The following is a 17,379-nucleotide window of genomic DNA, read 5'->3' as shown; positions in this document are numbered from 1 at the left end:
AGCTGCATGGGAAAAAAACAATTTCTCACATCTTATTTTCCCATCCATAGCGAACACGTGCTATCGATTCATTCTAGGCCTAGGCTAATGGCGAAGTCCGCTGTCACAAAGCCGGGCAGCGCACTTACCGGGCAGAATGTCCAAGGACATTGATGAGATGCAGCGTTTGATTGTATCATGGAATCATGACACTACGTGTTATGTTTTTGAAAAATTGCATAGTTGGAGGTAACCTTCTGTTGGTTACTATAGTAACGTTCCTGATATGGCTGGTGCTAAACAAATTGCGGAGCAAGAAGTGCTTAATCATATGTAAGCGAATATGATTTGATTTCTTTTTTGGGGGGATAGGAAGTGATGTAGCCTATATGTATAACTGTGTTTAGTCATGTAAAAAAATAAATAAAAATAAAATCGAATTGGTTGGAACTCACCCGCCCCATCAAAGAGCTAGCTTTTCGGAGGCGTTGCCTACAGTATCCGTCTAAAGCTGTGTTTGTAAAGGTGGTAGTCGCGTTTCTGAGTCTGAGGACAGGAGTTCGAATCCCAGTACGGGCAAGATCGGGCGGAAGCAACACTGACGAACATTCGCACTGCCTCTGCCTAGTTTAACCTGACTCCCCAAAGCTCCCTCAAAGCTCTCTGAAGCTCCCTTGGGGGCTGTGGCCCCCTTGTTGAGAACCAACATGTGTCTAAACGAACAAAACAACAATATAATAGCTGGACATATGAATGCAGTAGCATATATTAAGCCAGTATTGTCATATTATCATGGGGTTCTCTTTGTTTTAGGCTCCCCACGGACAAGCAGAAACAAAGTAGAGCACAGGTAGATATCAACAGAGACACTGCTATAACACTGTAGAACTAGTACTGTTTTCTGAACTGTGTTTGTGTGTGTGTGTGTGTGTGTGTGTGTGTGTGTCAGAATGCAGACATTGCAGGGGTGGGGACCAGTGGGTCTGCGACAGTGGACGAGAAGGAGAAGAGCTCGGGTCGGGTGGAGGACCAGATCAATGATGAGCACCTCCGATGCATCGAGGCCATGTTCCATGAGGCGGACATTGAGGGAGAGGGAGGTAGGAACACACACACACATACACTTCACATATCTGTCACCCCACATCAGTATCCATGCTGAGAAACACACCCTGTCTTCCTCACTGCTGGTCTGTTTTGTCAGAAACACCATGTCTCTATCTGTCTCTCCCTCTCTGCCCTCATCTCTCTCTCTCTCTTCATCCTTGTCTCCTCCTTGCTCCCTCCTGCCTAGGGCTATCCATGAATGAGTTCCGCATCGCTATCAAGGAGATCATGGGAGACGTAAATGATGAAGATCTGGACAACATTTTCATGAAAGTGGACACCAACTGTGATGGCAGTGTGGACTGGGTATGTGTCTGTCATCTGGGTGAGACATTCACTTCATTCACTTGTGTGACACACACACGACATGACAGAAATGCCAAACCAGAGCTAAATATGTCAACTGGCTGACTCAGCAAGGGATGAGCTGCCAACACACTCCCACATACACACACACACACACACACGCACACACACACACACACACCACAGACACACACACGCACACACATGTCTGACAGCTGTGCCTAACCCTGTCAGGAGGAGTATCTGAACTACATGCTGCTGGAGTACAGAGAGAAGGACTCCCTGCAGAAACAGAACAGGCCTCTTTACTTCCCCAAGCCACTCAAGATCATCCCTGTGTGAGTTCACCCGCCAGTCGAACTCAGGCCTCGTAGGGTGACTTCATCCATCCATTCAGTCATCCATTCAGTCATCCATCCATCCACCCATCCTCTCATTCATCTCATTGTGTTACTCTACACCCTAGCAGTACTGTTTATTATTGTATGACATTCCCAGGTCCCACTGTGAGCCCATCGTCAGTCTGCAGTTCTACCCGTTCCAGACCCAGCAGGCGGATAACAAGGATGCTGGCGGCCAGGACGAGGCCAAGCCCAAGACTCGCACTCAGCTGGGCCGCTACCTGTCAATCAGCCGAGACGGCATCCTCAACTACTGGAGCGAGAGATTCAAACTGACCCGTACCGTCAATGTGAGTGTGTGTGTGCATGTGTGTGTCAGTAAGAACAATGTCAATGTTTCACCTCTCTGCTCCCTCCATAGATAAGCCACATGAAGAAAGGCCACACCCCCAGCCAAAAGATCTGGGTGAATGATATGCTCTGTCTCAGCAACCTCCACCTGCTGGCTGTAGCCACAACCGGGAGAGACGTGGGTGTGTGCAGCAGTCTGTGTGTGTGCTTGTGTGTGTGGGAGGGGGCAGGGGAGGGTTAAGCATTTATGTATGATATTAATCTTGGTGCCCCACCCATAAAAGCAACAGATTTAGTTGGTCATGACAAAGCCTGTTTCTGTGTGTTCTGTCAGACTTCTTTGACATCAGTGCCAGCAAGTGTGACAGCGCCTTCTGTCTGACAGGCCTGGAGGGTTACATAGTGGTGATGGACTACTGGTAGGACACTGGTCGGGGAGAAGCTGGATAGAGAGCAGTCGGATTCATTGTTTTGATGGATTTTCACCTTAGTTTGTGTGTGCGTTTGTCCCAGGTCAGATGGGGTCAAGTCTGTGTTCTGTCTGGGAGACGTGGAAGGTTGTTTGACAGCCTTCATCTCCTCTAACGTCCTCCAAAATGGACTCTTCAACAGCGGAGCCTACAAAGCTGGTGCCAGAACACACACACACCTACTGTTCTTTCATTACTCACCCCTGTAGCAAGCCCTGTCCCCTTTGTGACCCCCCCTTACCCCCTCCACCTCCCTCCCCTCTGTGCCTGTGTTCCAGGGGGTAGCTGTCGGATTCCTGTCCCTGCGTTGCTGAAGAACCAGTCCAAGTACTTCATGTGCTTCAAAGTGGTGCGTAGTGCAGCTGCTCCAGCCCATAGAGATGTATTTCATACGAGCATCCAGTAGCGGTTTTTGGCAAGGGCGAACCGGGCAGCCGCCCGGGGCGGCATGAAGAGGGGGGCGGCAATTTCCCAATTGCATCAAATTAACCCTCCCACTATCCTTGAGGTTCAAACGCACTACCAGCAGATGGCGCCAACAGCGACACGTCATATGCCCCCTTGCCCGGGGCGCCAAATGTGCTAGGACCGCCACTGCGACCATCCATGTGTTTACACATACTATATGTCAGTGGCAAATGAGACCTGGAAATATAGGCTCATGGGATCATACTTGTCTATATGACACGTCACATGACACGTCTGTAAGATACGCAGTATATTCATTATTCATATGGTCATTTGCTTAATCAAATCTGTGCTCTTTGGAAGTGAGAGGCTAGCGTGAGAACTTACAGTGCCTTATCTATAACCCTTACTACATTAGATTGTAGAGCTAGTTACAAAGAGATACTATCATTCTGCATGCATACGCTGAACTAATGCATCTGCTGAAGTATAAACACAAGCTGTCTTCCTTTACAATTGCCCACACAGAGCTTATGTCTCCAGGGAGCGGGTCAGCTATTTTGGGTTCGTTGTCAGGCTGTCTGTAAGGAGGGAGAGAGTAAAGAAAAGTAACAATAGAGAGGGATGACAACAGGAGTTGTAAGAGAGGGGGGTGGAGTGAGAAGGATCTTTCTTCTGTTATCTAATATTTTTTGCGTCAAGGTTCGGTGCCATTATTTCTCTCTTTCTTTCTTTCTTTCTTTCTATCTTTCTCTCTCTCTCTCTCTCTCTCTCTCTCTCTCTCTCTCTCTCTCTCTCTCTCTCTCTCTCTCTCTCTCTCTCTCTCTCTCTCTCTCTCTCTCTCTCTCTCTCTTTCTTTCTCTCTCTCTCTCTCTCTCTCTCTCTCTCTCTCTCTCTCTCTCTCTCTCTCTCTCTCTCTCTCTCTCTCTCTCTCTCTTCCTCTCTCTCTCTCTCTCTCTCTCTCTCTCTCTCTCTCTCTCTCTCTCTCTCTCTCTCTCTCTCTCTCTCTCTCTCTCTCTATCTCTATCTCTATCTCTCTCTCTCTCTTTCACTGTCTCTCTATCCCCCTTCTTAATCTCTCCCCCCTCCTCTAACCATCCCATCTTTAGGCTATTCTCAACAACTGGTGCCACCAGATCCGTTTCCTACCTGATCTCAATGCCATCGCCACCTGCTGTTTGTCTGACCAAACTGCCATGGTGCTCACCACCGTGCCCCACTCCCAGAAGGCTAAAGTCTAGTACGCTCCTGGTCTAGCCACCTGCCCTCAACCTCCTCCATCTCCTTCCACCTCCTCCATCTCCTTTTCCCTTTTCCCCCTACCTCCTCTCTCTACCTCCTCCCTCTACCTCCTCTCTCCACCTTTTTCCCTCTACCTCCTCCCTCTCCCCTTTACCTCTCCCCTCTACCACCTCCCTCTCCCCTCTACCTACTACCTCTGCCCTCATAAGATGCAGTACATTTCAGTGTATGACAAACCCATAGCATAAGTAACGTGATTAACAGTCATTCATCAATTGATTGATTGGATTACATTTATCTAGCAACTCAGCGTTCCAGATAAGAAAAGGCATCCTCTGCTTCGACTACTCCCCGGAGTTCAACATCCTGGGTGAGAGAATGACAAAGTCTGGCACCAGGAAATAGGTCATATTTCTATTCTTACTATATTCCGCTGTACTCTGAGCGTCTGTGTGTCTCCCGGCGTGGCAGTGACAGGAGGGTTCGACCGCACCGTGCGGATCTGGAACCCCTACATCAACAACTGCTCCATCTCCCAGATGAAGGGCCACTCCGCCGCCATCACGCACATCGTGGTCAACGGGTCGGACAACAAGATCATCAGCATCTCCAAGGACAAGGTAGGGACGCCAGGGTCGAGCAGCCCCACAGGACACATTGCTCTGACCGACGGAGAACCCCAGTGCCTAACCGTTCTGTCACACCCTCCTAACTATGTCATTTATATATTAACTGGAACTTGTATAGTGTATGTGTGTATGTATGTGTGTATGTATATTTATATATATAGTACACAATAAACTGTCCCGGTACAACAAAAATCTGGTAACCTTCTATTACGCCCCCTTCACCCCCACCTTTCAACCTTGACCACTTCCCCACCCCCACTTCCCCTCAGAACGTGCGTGTGTGGGACCTGCAGGGCTGCACCTGCCTGCAGAGCATCCACTCCAGGAACGTGCCCATGAGTCGCCTCCCCATCTCCAGCATCCACTACAACAGAGACACCAACATCCTGGTCCTCGCCACCTCCCTGGTAATAGCACTCACGCTAACTTTATTGACCTAGACAGAGTCTGACAGGCTACGTTGTTGACTCGGTCGTAAGACATGATATCTCGTCTTTGGGAGGCATTGAAATAGGTTCTTCAGAGTGTGTACATGTGTGTGTGTGTGTGTACGTACACCTGTGCGTGTGTACAGATAGGAGTTCTCCACGGTGCTGTGGAGCATGTTGACACCAGCCAAAAGCTGAAGACCTCTCATGAACACTCCCTCTGCACTGCTCTCTACAACAAAAACTTCAAACTGGTGAGCTGGGCTGAGCCAGGTTCCCCGGCCTCTCTAGACAGGGTGCTGTCTCGCATCTGGGGGCTGACAGCCAGGAGGACTGGAACCTCTGGGGGCTGGCAGGCTGACAGTGAAGGAATGCCACCCTTCTGCTCCAGGTGGTGAGCGGTTGCCATAACGGCGTGGTGAGCGTGTGGGACATCCTGACGGGGGAGAAGGTCATGCAGTTCCAGACGTCGCCGGAGAGGCCGGCAGAGGTGACAGCCATGGCGTTCGACGCCCCCAAGCGCCGACTCATCACGGGTTCCAAGGATGGAACCGTACGTCTGTGGAACTTCAACAACGGAGCGCTGCTGCTCACCCTGCCCATGCTGGACGACAACGAGGTGCTGACCCCTGACCCCCACCATGCCTCGCATTCACCAAGAACGCTCAAATCCATTCAGGTCACTTTATTGATCTTGAAGGAATTTGACATGTCCAGGTAACTCTGTGTAGTTACAAAATAAGTTACAATTATGTAAATATTTTTTTCAATTACGCAGTTGCAACCTGCTTTAGACCATAGAATAGAAGAATATAAGCAGCATGTAAATAACACAGTACAATTCATAGTTTAAACTAAATATAAACATTTTATATAAATGTTGACGGTATAAAATTCTGTAGCAGTTGTAGAAGAGATATAAGATATAAAATACATTAAATAAACAAACATTTATATGAGTAGTGGCCAGTGTCCAGAAGGCTAATAAGGGAAACACGCCCACATGGGGCTCAAACCCATGACCCCGAGATTAAGAGTCTCATGCTCCACCAACTGAGCTAGCCAGGATTACGATGATGCAGCAAGAGACACTCTTGTCGGGGACCTTTGTGACAGTTATTGTTTCAAATGATTGGACTGTGTCCAGAAGGATGACATTTTGTCCAGATATAATATCAAATGAATGGCCAGTGTCCAGAAGGCTGACATTTTGTCCAGATATAATATCAAATGAATGGTCAGTGTCCAGAAGGCTGATATTTTGTCCAGATATGATATCAAATGAATGGCCAGCTATATAATAGAATAGGTGTAGGATAGAACAGTTAGGATATAGAAGCTATGTAGAAAAAATATTGTGTGAATTGATAGTATGAATCAAACGTTTGGTTGATATTGACGGAAGGCCTTTTGACATTCAAGAACCTTTGATGTTTATCTCCCAGGTGACGGGCATCATCTACATCAATCAGAGGATCTACGTTTCCGGCTGGAGCAAGAGAGTCATGTGGTACCTGTGAGTATAGCACTGTGGTGTCTCTACATCTGTATCTACTCTCTTCTCCACTCCTCTCAATTCTTTTCTTATCCACACCTCTCCACACCTCACCTCTTCACTCCACTCCTCTCTTCTTCACTTCTCTCCATTCCTGTCTTCGACTCTCCACACCTCTCCACACCTCTTCACACCTCTCCTCTCTACTTCTATCTTCTCCTCTCCTCACCACTCAATTTCTCTCTTCTCTCTCCACACCTATCCTCTCCACTCCTTTCCATTCCTCTTCTCTGTTCTTCTCTCCACTCCTCTCCTGACCTCTCCTCCTCTCTCCCCCCTCTCCAGTGATGTGAAGGAGGACATGGAGATGGAGTACCGTGTGTGGAACCAGTACCACTCTGAGGACATCTACTCCATGCACGCCCACGGCAACAAGATGCTGGTGACCGCCTCGTACAGCGGTGACATCATCATCTGGAACATTGATTCCGGTCGCGCCTTTTGCAGGTTCAACGCCAGCGAGAGCCCTCGTCCTCTCCTGCCCAAACGGGTATCACCTCTCATCTCCGAGTCCATTACTGTGGTAACTACAGCCGTAGGTGCTGGTGGTCTTAGAGATGGAGTAACTCATCCTAACAGGGTGATTCACCAGACTGTAACAGTAGAACATAACTGACCTTTGACCTAGTGTCCACCCCTATTGACCCCATCAGGAGGCGGAGTTAGATGCTAAGGACAAGACTCAGAAGAGGTTGTTGGGGGAACACAAGGCGGACAGGAGCGGCAAACTTCCACCAATCAGTGTCGAGGATCTGGAAAAGCCTAGTCTAGCTGTGGAGCAGGTACGAGCATAGGAGAAGAGAGGGATGAGGAGAAGGGAGAGGAATATTAGGAGAGAAAGGAAGAGGTTTAGAGAGAAGGTAGAGATAATAGTTGAGGGATTACTGTAAGAGAGGGATGTGGACAAGATAGAGAGATAAGAGGAGGGAGATTAAGAGAGGGATGTGGAGAAGGTAGAAGGAAGAGAAAGGGGACCCATCACAGTTGATTCAGAAGAGCATCGCCCAGAGGATGTCCTGTAGCTCACATACAGTCGCCCCCCCGCTCCTCCAGGCCCTGTTCCTGGGTACCCGGGAGCGCAGCCCTGACACGGCCATCCTCCTGACCAGCGTTGCGGACGGCCACGTGTACGCCTGGTCCATCCACCACCAAGGGGGGCTGCTGGGCAAGTTCAGGGCTGTGCACAGCAACGGGCTCTCCATCAACTCCATGTCCACCGACCAGCGCAACCAGATGCTGCTCACCGGAGACAGCTGCGGCTACATCACGGTGGGTCGAAAGCTGTCTGCCTCATGACTCATGAAGGCTGGGTGTAAAAGCACTCCGTAGCTATAACCTCACCCTCACCCACCCCTACAGTACAACATTAAGTTACAAAAAAAAAAACTCTTAAAGGTTAGTCAGGGATGTACTGATGCTAACTCTTGGCTACAGCACACTGATCAGCTGTGTTGACATCTGCAGTTGTGGGACATAGAGGACTACTGCCTTTCCAGACGCGCGGAACAGGATAGAGCTGGTCGCCACAACCCCACCACCACCAGGCTGCCCAGCCTGATCCCCCACTACTGCAAGGTGGAGGGGCCCCGACAGAGGGTGCTGGAGGAAACGACGGAGGAGACGACAGAGGAGGTGGGGGCAGGGAGAGGGGATGGGGTGGTGAGGGGGAAATGGAGGAGAGGGAGGTGGATGTGGAGGGGGGGAAGAGGAAGAGGGGGCAGGTAGAGGTTGAGGTGGAGAAGGGGAGGCAGAGATAAGAATATAAAAGTGTGTGTTGTGGTGATTTTTTATTTTTTTTGTATTTATCTCAAAATAATGTTGACAGAAAGCCTTTGACCTATTTGGAAGTTGTGTCCCCAAATTATTATATACGCTTGTAGAAGCTTCTTTCTAGAGTCATGCAATTGCCAACTGCATGGTGTCCTCAGCATTGAAACAAATTATGTAAGTCACCCAGTCTATTTTGCTAAGTGTATTCATGTCCAGGCTAGCCTGACTGTGGCTAACCTCCTTTCTAAGCCTTTGTCACTGAATAAGGAAATAGCCTGCTAAAAGCTTCCTAATATTATAAAATAAACTTTTGCTCCTGTCAAATGGGATCTCTATACTCATACATTCAATACCAGCAAATCTACAGAAAGTCATTTCTTGGATGTAGGGCTTCACTTCCCACATCACAATGCTCTAATGTAACTACACCGTACATCAGTGTGCACTGCTAGCATCTACCTTGGTCCTGGGTGCCCCTGTTTTCTAGGCGTGGGGGAAAAAATCTATTTGCATTTGAATCGCGATTCAGTCTTCTAGCAATTCATATCGATTCACAAATTTCAATACATTTCAAGGTTTTGATGCATTTGGATTTGTTTGCAGTTAACTGCCTATCACAGTCAAATAGAAACAGGTAACACTAAACAGCAAACTGGAATCAAATGTAAGCATATATTGAATCGAAAAAAAATCGTGAATCGAAAGTATCATGAATTGAAAAAATTGTGAATCGATTTGTAATCGAGTCGTGACCCCAACAATCGAAACGTGAGGTACCAAAAGATTCCCACCCTTTCTGTTTTCCATACTGACGCCCAGGCTAGACTGACCAGGGCTGACCTGTGACCCCCAGGTGGAGGATGGCTGGAAGGTGTGTCTAACCTCCCCGCCCTTGCTCAGTACCTGGCGGGGGCACTTAAGGAGCATTGTCAGCATTGAGTATGTGGAGCGCTTCAGTGTCATCGTTACCGCCAGCTTGGACTGCAACTTGCGTCTCTGGACCATTTCTGGAAGCTACATAGGTACAACAGGCATTAGGCAGCCCAACAGTTTGTCTGGTGGTAATGACAACTGTATAGACTTGAGGCCTATGGAAGCAACAGTGGGGAAGTAGTTGAGTTCAGTGGGAGTTATATTGATTGTTGAGGTTCCCTTTCTCCCGAATGTTTCACAGTTTTAATATTTGTAGCAACACTGCCCGTCACTTCTTTTAAATTGATGGAAACGGACTCAAACTGTTTTAGAGATAGTCATGAGTCTGGTGTTAGTCAGTGACTACCCTTCTCTCCAGGTACGTTTGGACAGGCCCAATGGCGTTTGGGCGACCCCCATGCCTTGACCACGGGGCTGCCTGTGGACCTGAGGAGGGTGGGGTCCTGCCAGACCCTCAAGGTGCTCAACAAGGGCACACGTCCACACTGGAAGTAAATACCCCTCCCCCTGGTCTGATTGGTCCTGCTGCTGGCCCCCACCTTTGTGTTTGTTGATGTTCTGGTTTGTCGTGCGTGCTTGTGTGTATCGATGCCAGCTGTGCCAGGCGCATCCTGGATAACCTGACTCTGCAGAAGCTGCAGAACTCCGCCAACTTCAGCGGAAGTGAGGCCCCCAAACTGCAGGAGCTGGTGACCTCTGACCCCCGCATCACCCAGTACAGCAGCGAGCAGATAGAAGAGACCTGGCAACGCTGGCAGGAGAAGGGCAAACAGGTGAGGGTGGGGAGGAAGGGCTGTGAGGGGTTGACGATAATATAGCTACGCTACTTACCTGCCTCGCCTTGCTTACTCGCTAACCATCAACCCACCCCTTCCCTCCCCAGACCAGCGCCATTCTGGGGTCGGCCTACAAGCAGAAAGTGCGTCACCATCTCCCCTCCTGCCCCCCCAACTTGCCAGTCTCCTTCAGCAGCCGAGAACAGGCCAGTACACAGATATAAAGACATTCCATACAATGGGAGGCCAGGTGTCTCTTATAAGTTCGACGTTTACCCTATTCACCATTCCTATCTTAGAGCTACACCTCTTTTTGTTTAGTTTTTTACATCTAAAACATCCTCATCATCTTTGAGGACACCCCAGTAGACATCTACATACAATGAAGACCTGTCTATGGATGTGTATGAATATCAAATAGCATAAATGTACCAGCTGTGCTTTGCTCTTCTGTCCTCAGCTGAGGGTGTTTAAGCTTATGCCCTGCTGCCCCCTGATGCCCATCATCCAGCCCCCGGTCCCTGCCCGGTTGAAGGAGCAACTGAAGACCCAGGAGGCAGGAGACCTGCTGGCCAAACAGAAGAGGAACTCCAAGCGTGGCCCTCATGCACGCTACACCGCCGCCAAGGCAGGGTGCAAGAAGTCCGTCGCTTCCAAACAGCCAGTCAAAGGCAGCCTCGTCTAGGATGGGTGTACTGCTACGGAAATCGAGAAAAAAGAGAGAGGAATGGAGAAGAATGAGAAAAAAATAGAAGGAAGGGATTTTTATGACCCAGACCTACATCACCAATGTTTTTTAAATGTTGAGGTATATCAGGAATCACAATTAAAACCTTATATTTCTATAGACATTTATATGGGATAAAAGTTCATACCAAGGTTCTTGTTTGACTACATTGTTGCTAGAAATCCAAGTAGTTATTTGTTATTCTTGGAAATCACATAATCACTGTTTGGTTAATAACAAAACAATTATGATACTAATAACTGTTCAGTGAATATTTAAAAGTAAATTGATGTATTTAGCAAAAACATTTATCCACAAAACACACAAACGAAGCATAGGAACATACAATTCTGTTGTGATCAAACTTATATTTTCAGTCATCACAAAGCCATTACACAGTTGTAAGTAACACCCTCTATTCACTTATTTAACAGTAACTATAAATAATAACTTAAAAATATACAGAACTGTAGTGATTCAATCCATTCGCGTATTCAACAGTAACTATAAAAATTACAGAGAACTATTAACATAAATGAAGTATTCGGCATTTGCTCCAACGCCTGAGCTATCCAGGCTTTAGCATGTTGCTTCCAGAGGCATTCTCGTCTGGGACCTTTGTGACGCTATACGTTTGAATCCACAACATTGGTGAAAGTTAAAAATGGGCCAGTTGTATGAAACAAACACAGTGAGGTGCTGCTGGGAGTCGAACCCAGGATCTCCTGTTTACAAGACAGGCGCTTTCAACCAGCTAAGCCACAGCACCTCTGGATCTGCAATAGTTGATTCAACTACTTGAAGCCTCTCAGAGTGACGGATAGACCTCCATAATGTAAACACGCCCAACGTGGGGCTCGAACCCACGACCCTGAGATTAAGAGTCTCATGCTCTACCGACTGAGCTAGCCGGGCTTACTGCTACGCAACCAGAGGCATTCTCGTCGGGGACCTTTGTGACCGTCATCGTTTCAAACGCTTGGCCTGTGTCCAGAAGGCTGACATTTTGTCCAGATACAGTTTCAAATGAATGTTTCAAATTTGCTGGGTGTATAGTCTACAAACAAAGAGTGGCATGCTCCAACGCCTGAGCTATCAAGGCTTTAGCATGTTGCTTCCAGAGGCATTCTCGTCGGAGACCTTTGTGACGCTATACGTTTGAATCCACAACATTGGTGAAAGTTAAAAATGGGCCAGTTGTATGAAACAAACACAAGGAGGCCCTGCTGGGAGTTGAACCCAGGATCTCCTGTTTACAAGACAGGCGCTTTCAACCAGCTAAGCCACAGCACCTCTGGATCTGCAATAGTTGATTCAACTACTTGAAGCCTCTCAGAGTGACGGATAGACCTCCATAATGTAAACACGCCCAACGTGGGGCTCGAACCCACGACCCTGAGATTAAGAGTCTCATGCTCTACCGACTGAGCTAGCCGGGCTTACTGCTACGCAACCAGAGGCATTCTCGTCGGGGACCTTTGTGACCGTCATCGTTTCAAACGCTTGGCCTGTGTCCAGAAGGCTGACATTTTGTCCAGATACAGTTTCAAATGAATGTTTCAAATTTGATGGGTGTATAGTCTACAAACAAAGAGTGCCATGCTCCAACGCCTGAGCTATCCAGGCTTTAGCATGTTGCTTCCAGAGGCATTCTCGTCTGGGACCTTTGTGACGCTAAACGTTTGAATCCACAACATTGGTGAAAGTAAAAAATGGGCCAGTTGTATGAAACAAACACAGTGAGGTGCTGCTGGGAGTTGAACCCAGGATCTGCTGTTTACAAGACAGGCACTTTCAACCAGCTAAGCCACAGCACCTCTGGATCTGCAATAGTTGATTCAACTACTTGAAGCCTCTCAGAGTGACGGATAGACCTCCATAATGTAAACACGCCCAACGTGGGGCTCGAACCCACGACCCTGAGATTAAGAGTCTCATGCTCTACCGACTGAGCTAGCCGGGCTTACTGCTACGCAACCAGAGGCATTCTCGTCGGGGACCTTTGTGACCGTCATCGTTTCAAACGCTTGGCCTGTGTCCAGAAGGCTGTCATCTTGTCCAGATACAGTTTCAAATGAATGTTTCAAATTTGCTGGCTGTATAGTCTACAAACAAAGAGTGGCATGCTCCAACGCCTGAGCTATCAAGGCTTTAGCATGTTGCTTCCAGAGGCATTCTCGTCGGAGACCTTTGTGACGCTATACGTTTGAATCCACAACATTGGTGAAAGTTAAAAATGGGCCAGTTGTATGAAACAAACACAAGGAGGCCCTGCTGGGAGTTGAACCCAGGATCTCCTGTTTACAAGACAGGCACTTTCAACCAGCTAAGCCACAGCACCTCTGGATCTGCAATAGTTGATTCAACTACTTGAAGCCTCTCAGAGTGACGGATAGACCTCCATAATGTAAACACGCCCAACGTGGGGCTCGAACCCACGACCCTGAGATTAAGAGTCTCATGCTCTACCGACTGAGCTAGCCGGGCTTACTGCTACGCAACCAGAGGCATTCTCGTCGGGGACCTTTGTGACCGTCATCGTTTCAAACGCTTGGCCTGTGTCCAGAAGGCTGACATTTTGTCCAGATACAGTTTCAAATGAATGTTTCAAATTTGCTGGCTGTATAGTCTACAAACAAAGAGTGGCATGCTCCAACGCCTGAGCTATCCAGGCTTTAGCATGTTGCTTCCAGAGGCATTCTCGTCTGGGACCTTTGTGACGCTAAACGTTTGAATCCACAACATTGGTGAAAGTTAAAAATAGGCCAGTTGTATGAAACAAACACAGTGAGGTGCTGCTGGGAGTTGAACCCAGGATCTGCTGTTTACAAGACAGGCACTTTCAACCAGCTAAGCCACAGCACCTCTGGATCTGCAATAGTTGATTCAACTACTTGAAGCCTCTCAGAGTGACGGATAGACCTCCATAATGTAAACACGCCCAACGTGGGGCTCGAACCCACGACCCTGAGATTAAGAGTCTCATGCTCTACCGACTGAGCTAGCCGGGCTTACTGCTACGCAACCAGAGGCATTCTCGTCGGGGACCTTTGTGACCGTCATCGTTTCAAACGCTTGGCCTGTGTCCAGAAGGCTGTCATCTTGTCCAGATACAGTTTCAAATAAATGTTTCAAATTTGCTGGCTGTATAGTGTACAAACAAAGAGTTGCATGCTCCAAAGCCTGAGCTATCCAGGCTTAGCATGTTGCTTCCAGAGGCATTCTCGTCTGGGACCTTTGTGACGCTATACGTTTGAATCCACAACATTGGTGAAAGTTAAAAATGGGCCAGTTGTATGAAACAAAACACAGTGAGGTGCTGCTGGAAGTTGAACCCAGGATCTCCTGTTTACGAGACAGGCGCTTTCAACCAGCTAAGCCACAGCACCTCTGGATCTGCAATAGTTGATTCAACTACTTGAAGCCTCTCAGAGTGACGGATAGACCTCCATAATGTAACCACGCCCAACGTGGGGCTCGAACCCACGACCCTGAGATTAAGAGTCTCATGCTCTACCGACTGAGCTAGCCGGGCTTACTGCTACGCAACCAGAGGCATTCTCGTCGGGGACCTTTGTGACCGTCATCGTTTCAAACGCTTGGCCTGTGTCCAGAAGGCTGACATTTTGTCCAGATACAGTTTCAAATGAATGTTTCAAATTTGCTGGGTGTATAGTCTACAAACAAAGAGTGCCATGCTCCAACGCCTGAGCTATCCAGGCTTTAGCATGTTGCTTCCAGAGGCATTCTCGTCTGGGACCTTTGTGACGCTATACGTTTGAATCCACAACATTGGTGAAAGTTAAAAAGGGGCCAGTTGTATGAAACAAACACAGTGAGGTGCTGCTGGGAGTTGAACCCAGGATCTGCTGTTTACAAGACAGGCACTTTCAACCAGCTAAGCCACAGCACCTCTGGATCTGCAATAGTTGATTCAACTACTTGAAGCCTCTCAGAGTGACGGATAGACCTCCATAATGTAACCACGCCCAACGTGGGGCTCGAACCCACGACCCTGAGATTAAGAGTCTCATGCTCTACCGACTGAGCTAGCCGGGCTTACTGCTACGCAACCAGAGGCATTCTCGTCGGGGACCTTTGTGACCGTCATCGTTTCAAACGCTTGGCCTGTGTCCAGAAGGCTGACATTTTGTCCAGATACAGTTTCAAATGAATGTTTCAAATTTGCTGGGTGTATAGTCTACAAACAAAGAGTGGCATGCTCCAACGCCTGAGCTATCAAGGCTTTAGCATGTTGCTTCCAGAGGCATTCTCGTCGGAGACCTTTGTGACGCTATACGTTTGAATCCACAACATTGGTGAAAGTTAAAAATGGGCCAGTTGTATGAAACAAACACAAGGAGGCCCTGCTGGGAGTTGAACCCAGGATCTCCTGTTTACAAGACAGGCACTTTCAACCAGCTAAGCCACAGCACCTCTGGATCTGCAATAGTTGATTCAACTACTTGAAGCCTCTCAGAGTGACGGATAGACCTCCATAATGTAAACACGCCCAACGTGGGGCTCGAACCCACGACCCTGAGATTAAGAGTCTCATGCTCTACCGACTGAGCTAGCCGGGCTTACTGCTACTCAACCAGAGGCATTCTCGTCGGGGACCTTTGTGACCGTCATCGTTTCAAACGCTTGGCCTGTGTCCAGAAGGCTGACATTTTGTCCAGATACAGTTTCAAATGAATGTTTCAAATTTGCTGGGTGTATAGTCTACAAACAAAGAGTGGCATGCTCCAACGCCTGAGCTATCAAGGCTTTAGCATGTTGCTTCCAGAGGCATTCTCGTCGGAGACCTTTGTGACGCTATACGTTTGAATCCACAACATTGGTGAAAGTTAAAAATGGGCCAGTTGTATGAAACAAACACAAGGAGGCCCTGCTGGGAGTTGAACCCAGGATCTCCTGTTTACAAGACAGGCACTTTCAACCAGCTAAGCCACAGCACCTCTGGATCTGCAATAGTTGATTCAACTACTTGAAGCCTCTCAGAGTGACGGATAGACCTCCATAATGTAAACACGCCCAACGTGGGGCTCGAACCCACGACCCTGAGATTAAGAGTCTCATGCTCTACCGACTGAGCTAGCCGGGCTTACTGCTACTCAACCAGAGGCATTCTCGTCGGGGACCTTTGTGACCGTCATCGTTTCAAACGCTTGGCCTGTGTCCAGAAGGCTGACATTTTGTCCAGATACAGTTTCAAATGAATGTTTCAAATTTGCTGGGTGTATAGTCTACAAACAAAGAGTGCCATGCTCCAACGCCTGAGCTATCCAGGCTTTAGCATGTTGCTTCCAGAGGCATTCTCGTCTGGGACCTTTGTGACGCTATACGTTTGAATCCACAACATTGGTGAAAGTTAAAAAGGGGCCAGTTGTATGAAACAAACACAGTGAGGTGCTGCTGGGAGTTGAACCCAGGATCTGCTGTTTACAAGACAGGCACTTTCAACCAGCTAAGCCACAGCACCTCTGGATCTGCAATAGTTGATTCAACTACTTGAAGCCTCTCAGAGTGACGGATAGACCTCCATAATGTAACCACGCCCAACGTGGGGCTCGAACCCACGACCCTGAGATTAAGAGTCTCATGCTCTACCGACTGAGCTAGCCGGGCTTACTGCTACGCAACCAGAGGCATTCTCGTCGGGGACCTTTGTGACCGTCATCGTTTCAAACGCTTGGCCTGTATCCAGAAGGCTGACATTTTGTCCAGATACAGTTTCAAATGAATGTTTCAAATTTGCTGGGTGTATAGTCTACAAACAAAGAGTGGCATGCTCCAACGCCTGAGCTATCAAGGCTTTAGCATGTTGCTTCCAGAGGCATTCTCGTCGGAGACCTTTGTGACGCTATACGTTTGAATCCACAACATTGGTGAAAGTTAAAAATGGGCCAGTTGTATGAAACAAACACAAGGAGGCCCTGCTGGGAGTTGAACCCAGGATCTCCTGTTTACAAGACAGGCACTTTCAACCAGCTAAGCCACAGCACCTCTGGATCTGCAATAGTTGATTCAACTACTTGAAGCCTCTCAGAGTGACGGATAGACCTCCATAATGTAACCACGCCCAACGTGGGGCTCGAACCCACGACCCTGAGATTAAGAGTCTCATGCTCTACCGACTGAGCTAGCCGGGCTTACTGCTACGCAACCAGAGGCATTCTCGTCGGGGACCTTTGTGACCGTCATCGTTTCAAACGCTTGGCCTGTGTCCAGAAGGCTGTCATCTTGTCCAGATACAGTTTCAAATAAATGTTTCAAATTTGCTGGCTGTATAGTGTACAAACAAAGAGTTGCATGCTCCAAAGCCTGAGCTATCCAGGCTTAGCATGTTGCTTC

At 48.2% G+C, this 17,379-nt stretch overlaps 1 protein-coding gene and 22 non-coding genes across 23 annotated transcripts; 1 reads left to right on the top strand and 22 right to left on the bottom strand.

Annotated features, from left to right (window-relative positions):
• Positions 1-1,045: 1,045 nt before the first annotated feature.
• LOC136946541 (WD repeat-containing protein on Y chromosome-like) lies at positions 1,046-10,980 on the top strand. Its single transcript, XM_067240917.1, has 24 exons — positions 1,046-1,079; positions 1,274-1,392; positions 1,627-1,730; positions 1,891-2,083; positions 2,155-2,266; positions 2,419-2,503; positions 2,598-2,713; positions 2,833-2,903; positions 4,072-4,202; positions 4,507-4,574; positions 4,676-4,824; positions 5,103-5,240; positions 5,408-5,515; positions 5,653-5,880; positions 6,707-6,777; positions 7,102-7,339; positions 7,470-7,598; positions 7,870-8,085; positions 8,281-8,448; positions 9,440-9,608; positions 9,878-10,010; positions 10,115-10,292; positions 10,403-10,501; positions 10,756-10,980. The coding sequence occupies exons 1-24, from the start codon at positions 1,046-1,048 to the stop codon at positions 10,978-10,980; spliced, it is 3,282 nt and encodes a 1,093-aa protein (XP_067097018.1).
• Positions 10,981-11,716: 736 nt separating this feature from the next.
• trnat-ugu (transfer RNA threonine (anticodon UGU)) lies at positions 11,717-11,791 on the bottom strand. The gene has a single exon. It is a non-coding gene; the product is annotated as a tRNA-Thr (tRNA).
• Positions 11,792-11,864: 73 nt separating this feature from the next.
• Positions 11,865-11,937, bottom strand: trnak-cuu (transfer RNA lysine (anticodon CUU)). The gene has a single exon. It is a non-coding gene; the product is annotated as a tRNA-Lys (tRNA).
• A 303-nt stretch (positions 11,938-12,240) lies between these two features.
• On the bottom strand, positions 12,241-12,315 carry trnat-ugu (transfer RNA threonine (anticodon UGU)). The gene has a single exon. It is a non-coding gene; the product is annotated as a tRNA-Thr (tRNA).
• Positions 12,316-12,388: 73 nt separating this feature from the next.
• Positions 12,389-12,461, bottom strand: trnak-cuu (transfer RNA lysine (anticodon CUU)). Its single transcript has one exon. It is a non-coding gene; the product is annotated as a tRNA-Lys (tRNA).
• Positions 12,462-12,764: 303 nt separating this feature from the next.
• On the bottom strand, positions 12,765-12,839 carry trnat-ugu (transfer RNA threonine (anticodon UGU)). The gene has a single exon. It is a non-coding gene; the product is annotated as a tRNA-Thr (tRNA).
• A 73-nt stretch (positions 12,840-12,912) lies between these two features.
• trnak-cuu (transfer RNA lysine (anticodon CUU)) lies at positions 12,913-12,985 on the bottom strand. Its single transcript has one exon. It is a non-coding gene; the product is annotated as a tRNA-Lys (tRNA).
• A 303-nt stretch (positions 12,986-13,288) lies between these two features.
• Positions 13,289-13,363, bottom strand: trnat-ugu (transfer RNA threonine (anticodon UGU)). The gene has a single exon. It is a non-coding gene; the product is annotated as a tRNA-Thr (tRNA).
• Positions 13,364-13,436: 73 nt separating this feature from the next.
• Positions 13,437-13,509, bottom strand: trnak-cuu (transfer RNA lysine (anticodon CUU)). The gene has a single exon. It is a non-coding gene; the product is annotated as a tRNA-Lys (tRNA).
• A 303-nt stretch (positions 13,510-13,812) lies between these two features.
• Positions 13,813-13,887, bottom strand: trnat-ugu (transfer RNA threonine (anticodon UGU)). Its single transcript has one exon. It is a non-coding gene; the product is annotated as a tRNA-Thr (tRNA).
• Positions 13,888-13,960: 73 nt separating this feature from the next.
• trnak-cuu (transfer RNA lysine (anticodon CUU)) lies at positions 13,961-14,033 on the bottom strand. Its single transcript has one exon. It is a non-coding gene; the product is annotated as a tRNA-Lys (tRNA).
• A 303-nt stretch (positions 14,034-14,336) lies between these two features.
• On the bottom strand, positions 14,337-14,411 carry trnat-cgu (transfer RNA threonine (anticodon CGU)). Its single transcript has one exon. It is a non-coding gene; the product is annotated as a tRNA-Thr (tRNA).
• Positions 14,412-14,484: 73 nt separating this feature from the next.
• On the bottom strand, positions 14,485-14,557 carry trnak-cuu (transfer RNA lysine (anticodon CUU)). Its single transcript has one exon. It is a non-coding gene; the product is annotated as a tRNA-Lys (tRNA).
• A 303-nt stretch (positions 14,558-14,860) lies between these two features.
• On the bottom strand, positions 14,861-14,935 carry trnat-ugu (transfer RNA threonine (anticodon UGU)). Its single transcript has one exon. It is a non-coding gene; the product is annotated as a tRNA-Thr (tRNA).
• A 73-nt stretch (positions 14,936-15,008) lies between these two features.
• trnak-cuu (transfer RNA lysine (anticodon CUU)) lies at positions 15,009-15,081 on the bottom strand. Its single transcript has one exon. It is a non-coding gene; the product is annotated as a tRNA-Lys (tRNA).
• Positions 15,082-15,384: 303 nt separating this feature from the next.
• On the bottom strand, positions 15,385-15,459 carry trnat-ugu (transfer RNA threonine (anticodon UGU)). The gene has a single exon. It is a non-coding gene; the product is annotated as a tRNA-Thr (tRNA).
• A 73-nt stretch (positions 15,460-15,532) lies between these two features.
• trnak-cuu (transfer RNA lysine (anticodon CUU)) lies at positions 15,533-15,605 on the bottom strand. The gene has a single exon. It is a non-coding gene; the product is annotated as a tRNA-Lys (tRNA).
• Positions 15,606-15,908: 303 nt separating this feature from the next.
• On the bottom strand, positions 15,909-15,983 carry trnat-ugu (transfer RNA threonine (anticodon UGU)). Its single transcript has one exon. It is a non-coding gene; the product is annotated as a tRNA-Thr (tRNA).
• A 73-nt stretch (positions 15,984-16,056) lies between these two features.
• trnak-cuu (transfer RNA lysine (anticodon CUU)) lies at positions 16,057-16,129 on the bottom strand. The gene has a single exon. It is a non-coding gene; the product is annotated as a tRNA-Lys (tRNA).
• Positions 16,130-16,432: 303 nt separating this feature from the next.
• Positions 16,433-16,507, bottom strand: trnat-ugu (transfer RNA threonine (anticodon UGU)). Its single transcript has one exon. It is a non-coding gene; the product is annotated as a tRNA-Thr (tRNA).
• Positions 16,508-16,580: 73 nt separating this feature from the next.
• trnak-cuu (transfer RNA lysine (anticodon CUU)) lies at positions 16,581-16,653 on the bottom strand. Its single transcript has one exon. It is a non-coding gene; the product is annotated as a tRNA-Lys (tRNA).
• Positions 16,654-16,956: 303 nt separating this feature from the next.
• On the bottom strand, positions 16,957-17,031 carry trnat-ugu (transfer RNA threonine (anticodon UGU)). The gene has a single exon. It is a non-coding gene; the product is annotated as a tRNA-Thr (tRNA).
• A 73-nt stretch (positions 17,032-17,104) lies between these two features.
• On the bottom strand, positions 17,105-17,177 carry trnak-cuu (transfer RNA lysine (anticodon CUU)). The gene has a single exon. It is a non-coding gene; the product is annotated as a tRNA-Lys (tRNA).
• Between the last annotated feature and the right edge of the window lie 202 nt (positions 17,178-17,379).

Source organism: Osmerus mordax, chromosome 7 (assembly GCF_038355195.1).
Source record: "Osmerus mordax isolate fOsmMor3 chromosome 7, fOsmMor3.pri, whole genome shotgun sequence".
Taxonomy (NCBI): domain Eukaryota; kingdom Metazoa; phylum Chordata; class Actinopteri; order Osmeriformes; family Osmeridae; genus Osmerus; species Osmerus mordax.
The sequence above is the reverse complement of the archived record's forward strand: the minus strand, read 5'-3'. Positions and strand labels throughout refer to the sequence as shown.

Coding starts and splice junctions, on each gene's coding strand:
- LOC136946541 (XM_067240917.1), top strand. CDS start 1,046: ATGTTCCATGAGGCGGACATTGAGGGAGAGGGAG. Junction 8,449..9,439: donor CGGAGGAGACGACAGAGGAG/GTGGGGGCAGGG, acceptor TGTGACCCCCAG/GTGGAGGATGGCTGGAAGGT. Junction 10,293..10,402: donor GGCAGGAGAAGGGCAAACAG/GTGAGGGTGGGG, acceptor TTCCCTCCCCAG/ACCAGCGCCATTCTGGGGTC.